The sequence below is a fragment of the Mauremys reevesii genome, linkage group 2, assembly GCF_016161935.1.
Source record: "Mauremys reevesii isolate NIE-2019 linkage group 2, ASM1616193v1, whole genome shotgun sequence".
In the NCBI taxonomy this organism is placed as follows: Eukaryota; Metazoa; Chordata; order Testudines; family Geoemydidae; genus Mauremys; species Mauremys reevesii.
The window spans coordinates 190,733,289-190,742,834 of NC_052624.1; the positions used below are offsets into that span (position 1 = coordinate 190,733,289).

At 43.3% G+C, this 9,546-nt stretch overlaps 1 protein-coding gene across 2 annotated transcripts; it reads left to right on the forward strand.

Moving 5' to 3' along the window:
- The first annotated feature begins 2,378 nt into the window (after nt 1-2,378).
- CBLN2 (cerebellin 2 precursor) lies at nt 2,379-9,207 on the forward strand. Of its 2 annotated transcripts, XM_039525231.1 has the most exons (5): nt 2,379-2,499; nt 2,687-2,772; nt 3,773-4,277; nt 6,862-6,981; nt 7,288-9,207. In XM_039525231.1, the coding sequence occupies exons 3-5, from the start codon at nt 3,915-3,917 to the stop codon at nt 7,483-7,485; spliced, it is 681 nt and encodes a 226-aa protein (XP_039381165.1). In that variant the 5' UTR covers nt 2,379-2,499; nt 2,687-2,772; nt 3,773-3,914; the 3' UTR covers nt 7,486-9,207. The 2 variants fall into 2 exon arrangements, with proteins under 2 accessions (XP_039381165.1, XP_039381164.1); XM_039525230.1 differs by lacking the exon at nt 2,379-2,499 and having other exon boundaries at nt 2,642-2,772.
- The last annotated feature ends 339 nt before the right edge of the window (nt 9,208-9,546 follow it).

The following is a 9,546-nucleotide window of genomic DNA, read 5'->3' on the forward strand; positions in this document are numbered from 1 at the left end:
TCAGTTACAGTATGTGAGGGAGTAGCATAATAGTTAACTTCTGTAATAAGAATTCATTCAAATATCACAATAAAACATATTTCATAGCTATGCTATCATTAGAGTGTTTCACATTTGTGGAATTTGAATGAGGAAATGTACAAGAACAACTGAAAACACATTTTATAGCATTTGAACAAAAGAATTACAATAGGTAGGTTAACTAAAGGTAGGCTTGACAGAATTTTGATTTTTTAATATAATTTTGACATATAATATCTATGTTTATTTTTAAGTATTTTTTTTCTATTTTAAATCAATTTAAGCTTCATAGTTGCATAAGATTATGGGTGCTAAAACATAAAAATATAAAAGCTTAACTTTTCACAGCTGCAGGAAATTATGGGAGGCATCACACATGAGAGTAGACATTGAGATTCAAAAAGTTAGAGCTTTATAACCATCAAACCATAAATTGTTGACACTGCATATCAAAATATAGAGTTAGTATTCTTAAATCAAACTCTAATAAGTTCTCAAGCAGCATTTTTTTTATATTGCCTATTTGTAAATTTCTATCATCATCCATAGAAACATTTTTAATCAGTTTGTGTGTGTACAGAGAAGCTGACCTTTGCTAACATTTATCAATAAAAATATAATCCTTCCAAGCTTAACTAAAGGCAACTGTATGTTATCCTGTTGAGTGACCTCTGTAACAGTTTCACTACCCTGCAATGAGCTTGTGTGTGTGTGTGTGTGTGTGTGTGTGTGTGTGTGTGTGTGTGTGTGTGTGGAGGGGGAGGGGAGGAGTTGCAAGGACAGTGACATGACACTGATCCCCAATTTAGGAAGTAATCAATATAGACAGTAAGGTCCTTGAGACAGAGACTGTCTTTTGGTTCTGTGTTTGTACAGTGTACAAGGAAGTCCTAGTCTATGACTGAGGTCCGAGGCACTAACACTATATACATACTAGCTGCCCACCAGAAGTAGGCCAACATGTGGTGGGTAGGGGTGATTTAGGAGGGCATCCCTGGAAGAATTTCAGTGGCGTGAACCTTCCCACACTTTCTTACAACATTGGATAATTCCTTAAGGACACAATCTGGCCTTTGCTATGGGTTTCTGATATTTGCTAATGCTGTATATTTTCAGCTTCCTAGTTTCATTGCCAGTACCTACAAGAGAGACTATCCATTAGTATACAAAATAATTGTATACTAAATCTGAAATTAAATGTCCCTTTGTGATAACAATCTATATGTTTGGAATTCCTGGCACATTGCTTAGCTGTGATTTTTAGGGCAGAATTAATTTCTGGATGCAAACCATCAGAAGACACCCATACAAACTCCCTACATGTGGTTAAATCAAAATATTGAAGCTAAATACTTACTTTCCATTCATTTCTGAGAGGAGAATTTTCCCATTGATACATAACTGTACATTTTGCCCTACTGGGGAGCATTAGACGGTCATCAATTACTAATTAGTGATTTATGTAAAGTTTTCTGATATTTTATTTTCCTATGCTGAAAGCTGAGTAGTGGGAACTTAGGAAAATGTCAAGCTGTAACTAAAAATACTTTGGAAAAAAATTGTATTTTAAAATGTTGCTTTAACAAGAGGGTTCATCTTTAAAGCTTTCCTTCGATCTGCCTAGTTTCAGCCATAACCATCTAGCAGCAGCACTGAGATGTGCAAATATTTTGCAGACAGTAATCACTGATGCTAACTTTGACTGCAACATTCATCATCATGGCAGTGTTGGCTATGTAAAGCAGTAAGGCTTTGAAAGCCTCCCAGATCGCACTGGGGGGAAAAGGGGAGGGGAGAACTTAATTTAAGGGTTAGAGCTCTGCCCTGTTTTTCTTTTTCCCTCCCCGAATTCCCGAGCTGCTGCTGCTGCTCTTTCTAACGCAAAAAGCCCCCCTCCTGATTCGCACAGGAACGCATCCCATCGCCAAGTTGACGCTAGGTGGCACTCTGCAACCGCAGTTGGCATGCGGGGCAGCCTATTTCCAGAGACAGCTGCACGGGGTGTGTGTGAGTGTCCATGGGATGCCGGGGCGCAGGAATAAGCACTGTAATAAATGAGGCGCTTGTGTCTAAGCGAAGGGTGGGCTTTTAAGGGACAGAGACAGGAACCCGGGGGGCTCGCCCTGCTTCAGGCTGCGCCCAGCGCTGAAACTGGAGCGCGCTCTCAGCAATGTGATAGGCACTAGGAATGGATTTCACGCTGGGGGCTCCCCCGCCCCTCCTTGCATTTACCACTGAACCGGGGCGTGGGCTCTAAAAGCAAATAAGGAATCATGGGGATGCCCCCTCTGTCTCTGGGGCGGGCCTTTAAACGCGTCCAGCTGGTTCCTCCTGGGGGAGAGTTTATCCCGTTTTGGGTTTCCTCTGGGGTGGCTCTGGTGTAAACCCGGCTCGCTGCGGCTGCAGAGCGTAACCGGCCGCTCTGACCCTTGCCAGGACACTCCAGCTGGGACGATCTATCCAGGGCAGGGCCGGGAGGTGTGAGCAGGCGGGGGGGCGGAGAGGGTGTCTTGCCGGCGTGGTCTCCAGCCCCTACGCCTGGTGTGTGAGGCAGTGACGGGTGTCAGTGTGCGTGTGAAAGACAGGGAGGGAGGGAGGAGAGGGGGGTTGTTGGCAATGGGCGGGAGAGAATGAGGCGAGTCCTGCTTCCTTTTCTTTCTGCCAGCACCATCTCAGCTCATTTTCTCTAAGCAATTCAACTTCACGGACAGCTACCTAGCCAGCCCTACGCTCCCATCATGGATCTACCAGGTAACCAACAATATCCCCGCGCTAGCTGGTCCACTTAAAATATGCATCGGCCAGGGGAGGAGGGGATGGGGTAGAGTCTCGGGAAAGGGGGATACATCACGGAGATTTAAATTTGTGTTGAAGAGGGAGGGTAACTGAGATGCAACTTCTCAGAAAGAATCTAAATACGATTTGGTTTCCTAGGATAGGGAGGGGGGATTTCTTAGTCTTTCTTTCCTCTCCCAAGAGTTTAATGAACCGGTAAGTTTCAAAGGGGCACCCTACAGATCACAGCTCAGCTGGCCTGTGGAACAGATTAAAAGTATAAATTGGTGCCCGTGTCTAAAGTCTCCGTAATTCAAAAGAAAGTGTTTGCCGCAAACTGAAAGAGAGCTCCGCAATGACGGGAATATGCCAGCGCTCGGCTTTGCAGTAGGAAAGGGTTTATTTGATTTTTTGTATTAATGCTTATGAAATCGCGTGGGTAACATTAGCGAAGCAGCCGCAAGCGCGCAGAGCTCATTGTCTGTGAAGCTCTTCGGGCTATTCGCGCTTGGCGAGACCAGGAGAGAACCGGCGTCGATCGCACCTTAACAGCTGTGACAAAAAGTCAGGCTGCGGGCGCTTCGGTGGTGATTTAAACACCCGCCTTCCGCAAGGGGGATTACAGGCTAGTCGGGGATCTGTCAGTAGGGTTTAGTTGGCTTGATTTCGAGGCTAAAAGTGTGGGGAGTGAGAAAAAATATACAACTACCGCGCGCTTTTCCTTTCCAGCTCAAACTGCGGGGGGGGGGGGGTATGGCAGTACCACCCCCCGGGAGGGGAAGGGGGGTGCCGGGAGAGGAGACATCTGGCACGGCACTTGGGCATCTCCTGGACCTGTTGTGCCCAGTACTTAGTGACACCCTGCCAGGGAGGGAGGCGGGTGCGCGCTCGCCGGGCGGTGCTGGGCTCGCCAGGGGCTAGTGCGGGGTGTGTGTGGCTGGTCTCGGTGGCTGATCGCTCTCTTTGCCGTTGCCAGGCTGTGCGCCGCCCGCCCTGTGAGGACGCCTCATTGCCCTGCCCGGAGGAGGAGGACTCGGATCTAGTCCCAAGCCAGCTGCCCCGGAGAGCGCAGGGGAGGAACTAGGCGCAGCCTCCCCTCCCTACCCCCTTGCGCCCTGATGCCGGCGCCGAGCGGGAGCGGCTGCTGGCCCCTGCCGAAGATGTCGGGGCTAGGGCGGCGGGGGGCGCTGCCGGAGCCCGCGGGCTGCTGCTCCTGCCTGGCGGCGGCGCTGGCCCTGCTGCTGCTGCTGCTGCCCGCCGGCTGCCCGGTGCGTGCGCAGAACGACACGGAGCCCATCGTGCTGGAGGGCAAGTGCCTGGTGGTTTGCGACTCCAGCCCGTCGGCGGACGGGGCCATCACCTCCTCCCTGGGGATCTCGGTGCGCTCGGGCAGCGCCAAGGTGGCCTTCTCGGCCACCAGGAGCACCAACCACGAGCCGTCGGAGATGAGCAACCGCACCATGACCATCTACTTCGACCAGGTCAGCCAGCTCCTGCTCTAGCCTGCCCTCTCCCCTGGGGCTGCTGCACCTCCACCCCCCATCGCTAGCCCCCCAGGCCCTCCCCACTTACTGACCCCCCCACACACACACACACACCTGCTGTGGTCCCCTCGCCCGCATCCCAGCCACTGCACGGAGTTTGCAGAAAGCATCGCCCCGGCTGAGCAACTTCATCCTCCCGAGGAAGCGTTTGCATTTTCATTATTAATGGTACATAATGTAGGCTTCTGCTTCGCATTTCTATGGCGCCTTCCAGGCAAGGATCCCAAAACTCCCAGCAAATCTTTTCTGATGGGAGTTAAAGGGGGCAAGGGCGTGCAGACCTCAGGACAGCAGGGCATTCAGTATAGCAACCCCAGTGCTCGCGGGGAGTCAGTGAACCTGCCGATTCCGAGTGTATTTGGCAATGATACCGCGTCTCTCTTGGGTGAAGGGTGTTTCCTATCCCGTGTTGTCAAAGTAGTCAAACGATGCGTAGCGAAGGTGTAGGTTCATTTTGCACGATTTATATCCAGTGCAGAATGGTGATACTGTCTTAGAAGGTACCCTGAGCTCATCCTGTTTTCATCGTATCTTTCCTGTGTGGATCTCCGCTACCATTTCGTAGGATTACCCGACTTTGAATGCTGCCCCTGGAATTGTTGTGTTGTTCTGATTAACGAATGCATTGATTTTTGGTCTGCAACGTTATTTATTCTGTTGCATATGGATCTAGAACTCGTTAGTATCTTAAACAAAAACCAACCAACCAAACAAACAAAAAAACCTCTACCCCTCTAAATCTTAATCAGTTACAGCTTAACTAAGGAGTCTCAACCATGCCCTTTGATATCAGAGAGAGAGAGAGAGAGAGAGAGAGAGAGATTTCTGCACATCGTTTATTGTATATGTTTGGCTCTCATCAGTTTGTTCATGTAACTTCATCACCATGTTTCCACAGTAATGAAGCTATTTTCTTTTTCCTCATGGTGTTCATTTTTTCTTTAGTTCATTAGGGCAAATGGTGGAGGTTAGGGTGTTTGATATTTTTAGGGGTGTTGCTTTTTAATTTTATCCATAATTTCAGTTCAGAAAAAAAAGGTAAAACAAGGATTGCAGCCTGTAAATCTAATAGTCTGACAGAAAATATTGAGAAGAGAGAGAACTGGTGTTTGATATGCCTACTGGCCAGACCCTTCTTCCTTCTTCCCTTCATCATCTCAATCCCTCAAATACTAAACTGGGACTGGGATCACTGGTCATCTGAGCAGGAGGTTGAGAAATAAAGGGAAATGGGAAGAAAGGAAAAAAGGGCTTAATAGGACTCTGAACGCTCCCCCCCTTTAATGACTCTCTTAAGTTAACAAGCACAGGGAATGGTAATCCATAGAATATTGTGAGAGAGTGGACAGAGCCAGTGTGGGGATGAAGAATAAGAAAGACATTCGGAAACCCCTTTTGAAACATTCAGCCAGGTTCCCAGTTGTGTTTTGCTTTGGGTTGTCTCATCTGCCCAGGTTTTATTGTTTTTTAAATGGGTTTTCTCAACTGAATTTGGAAAGATTGAATTTTACTACTTGCCTAGTTATAGATAACGAAACATGGGCACATTCACTATATAGTGTGGGTTTTATCCGTGTCCAGTTAAAACACCCAAACAGTTTGTAAGTAGATTTCTGAGAGAGGAGACTGGGCAGAAGAACCGGGGGCCCGATCTTGATCCCATTGACGTCAATGCAAGTTTCATCATTAATGTCAGTGGAAGCAGGAGTGGGCCTCTCTTGCAATGGCCGAGTAGATGTTGGTATTTTGTGAATGTGATTTCCTCTTAATTGTAAATATGGCAAATTGGGAATGTTCTGGGGGAAAAAAAGATAACAAACCCTGAACAGTTTCTTCCCATAGATCTCTCCTGCCCCTTTCCACTTGGTAGAGTGGTTTGGCTAATTAACTTGGCATAGACGGTCACCTTACCTCATTCTAATTGTATGAGTGCTCTCCCATGCAACAGTCTTCACTATTCCTTACTTCAGTTTCTGAGACGGCCAGAGCTTCTTCCTGTGGATATAATGCATCCCACTTATTTATTCAAGTCGGTTATAATTGGTACCAACCCTCCAGAGGAAAAGAAAGAGAGGAGTGAATTGGCAGAAATGATATATAATTCCTCCATCCCTCCACTCAGCTGCAACATGTTTAAGTCCTATTTTGTTATGTATTTGTTTAACACGTTAACTTAGGGCATAATTAGTTCCAAAAGTGACATATAAAAATCCATTGCACATTTACTTGACAGTTACTGTTCTCTTCTCTTTGTCTGTCAGTAATAATATCCCTTCCCCTCCTTTACTTTACTGGGGCTGTGGTGTTTTCACTCAGTCTAACAGGTTTGGGTTCATCACTGTGTTAATAAACCACTTTATGAACTACAATACTTTTTAAATGTCTTGGAAATTGACTCCTTCCCCCTGCAGTACGGTTTAATTGTATTGCAATTACCATTTCCAATAAGCTTTATATAGGTCATGGAGCTGATGCAGAATTTTTCTGGCACTTAATTGATTTGTCTTTGTTTGCTTTCCAGGTATTAGTTAATATTGGCAACCATTTTGATCTTGCGTCCAGTATATTTGTAGCACCAAGAAAAGGGATTTATAGTTTCAGTTTCCACGTGGTCAAGGTCTATAACAGACAAACTATCCAGGTGGGTAGTAATTTAAACACTCCATTGAAGATCCTTCATTCCTGTACTCTTTGCTTTTAAAATGTGGACCTATAAGCACTAGTTAGTATATAAAAACACAATAAGTGAAGAATTTATACATGTATACATGATTTTATACATTTATACATTAAAGTGAACATTTTGTCTGCTCTATAAAATGATGGAATGAAATAAGAATAATCATTGATTACTTTTAGATTAGCTCAAACCTGCTGCTTTTGAGTGTGAAAGGTTAATGAAGTGCATAAAGAAAAAAATACTTAATACTGTCTCTTTGCATTTTAGGTAAGTTTAATGCAAAATGGCTACCCAGTGATTTCAGCTTTTGCAGGGGATCAGGATGTCACCAGAGAAGCAGCCAGCAATGGAGTCTTGCTTCACATGGAGAGAGAAGACAAAGTGCACCTCAAACTGGAAAGGGGTAACCTCATGGGAGGGTGGAAATACTCAACCTTTTCTGGCTTCTTAGTCTTTCCACTATAAAGGAAGACCAAATAGGAGCCAGATTTGTGAGCTAGAACAAGGATTGAGTCGTTAATGACACCCTGAACTTGGCAGAACATGATAATATTTCCAACCACGCAGTCAGACTGTCATGGTAGAAGAATGATAACCTTCTAAACTCCAATATTTGCTTTGAATATTGACAATTCCTTGGGAAACCTGCGCCTCTAATTAGTTTTAGACGACAGTGATCTTTAGGAGAAATGAAATTATCCACCTGAGCAATTTGTACCTGTGATTGTAAAGTCAATTTCGGATTTTATTGTTGGGATCATTGACTTTTTTTCTTTCTTTCTTTCTGTTGTTGTTGTTGTCCTGATGAGACAAATAATTTGGACCACACAATCACTTGTCAAAGGCTCACTCCAGAGCCAGAAGAATCCACCACCTGATGAAGTGTTCTTTCAATGATTTTTTCTTTGTGTTGTATAGCTTTAAGAAAAAAAAAAGAGAAAAAATGGCTTCAGTCTCAGTCCTGTATTTTCTGGGGGAGGGGGAATTCTGGACATTATTGTGTCAAGAAGTGCTTTATCCAGTGAAACAAACTTTGCACGATTGGAACTTATTTTGTTTTGTGTTTATATTTTTCATCAACAACTTATTTTTGTTTTCTGATTTTTGTGCTAAAAATTGTAAGCTAGAATGATCAATAAGACAAAACAAAGCACATATATACTTTGTAGCTCCAAGTAAAATTAACCAATGAACAATTCTATCTGCACTTTTCAAATGATCTTTACAGATGCATTTAGAGAAGGAGCTATGTGATCAAATCCTTAAAGAAACTGACATTTCTGAATTATCCTGACATTTCTAGAAGAAACAGTAGAGGCTTTGAATATCTTATCTGACCATACCCTAAAATATATAATTTCTTTGCATTACTGAGTGTATTTTGGTGCTTTTATCTGATATGTAGTTATTATATGTGTTCATTAATGCTTGAATACAGTTCATGGGAACACTGAAAGATGACGGACCAAACTCCTTCCTCTCCAAGTTAAATAAAAGAAGATCCCTGTTTTCCCCCGCCAGGATCAGGCATATCACCAGTTACCACTAGTATTTTTGAAAGCATATGGTAGTAGGATGTCAGAGACCTGAGGCTGTGAAACTGGTTGAAGGTTTATATATCATCAGTGAATGCACCACAAATTATACAATTTTTTAATTTATTTATTGTCTGTATATGCTTCTCCTCTTAGCATACAGGGTCCAAAGAAATCTGGGTGCAGACTCCATCCAGTACTGTATGCCAGGAAAAGTCATTGATTCCAAATGATAAAAGACGAAACCTCGGGTTGAATTCAAATTCATCCTTTTTCCGTCAATGTAACCAAAATGCTGAATAACTTAAGATTCAGAATAAATGGGTTTGATGTCCACCTTGCTTTTTTCACTTCTATATATAAGGGTCAGAGTATTAAATTGTGCACTTAGGAAATACTGCAGTTCTTGCTCATTAGGCTCATTGGAGGGATTTTGTTTTATTTTATTTTATTTGTCTTGCTATTAAGTCTGTAAGTAATTTGAGTATTTAATTTTTATATTTTGTCAGTTTCCCCCCCCCCCCAAACATAATGCAAAGACATTTGCAGAATGTTCATGGCGGACATAGTGCATTTCAAAATTATGATGGCCATATTGTTTTCATTGTAAATTTATCATTAAAGAACATTTCCCATTTAAAAAAAACATATTCTTTAAAAAAGAAACAAACCTTATCTGTGTTTGCTCTAATACCTCAGATTATTAAAACTGAAACAATTTTAAAAATCTACTGTATTTTCACCATTTATGCTGTTTGTTTATTTTTGGCACTTCACTTAGCTTGGCTAAGGAAAAAAAGACTGGTCAGTTTAGTTTTTGTTTTTAGTCAGTTACACTTTCTGATTCTTATGCACTGGTGCACTGCTGCAATTATTTGGTTACAAACTCTTCAGAGGTATGTTTAAATCAAGAGGGGAAACTATTTCAATTAGAATAAAAAGAAATCATGAAAACAATTTTATAAAAATTAGATAGTCCAAACCCACTTAT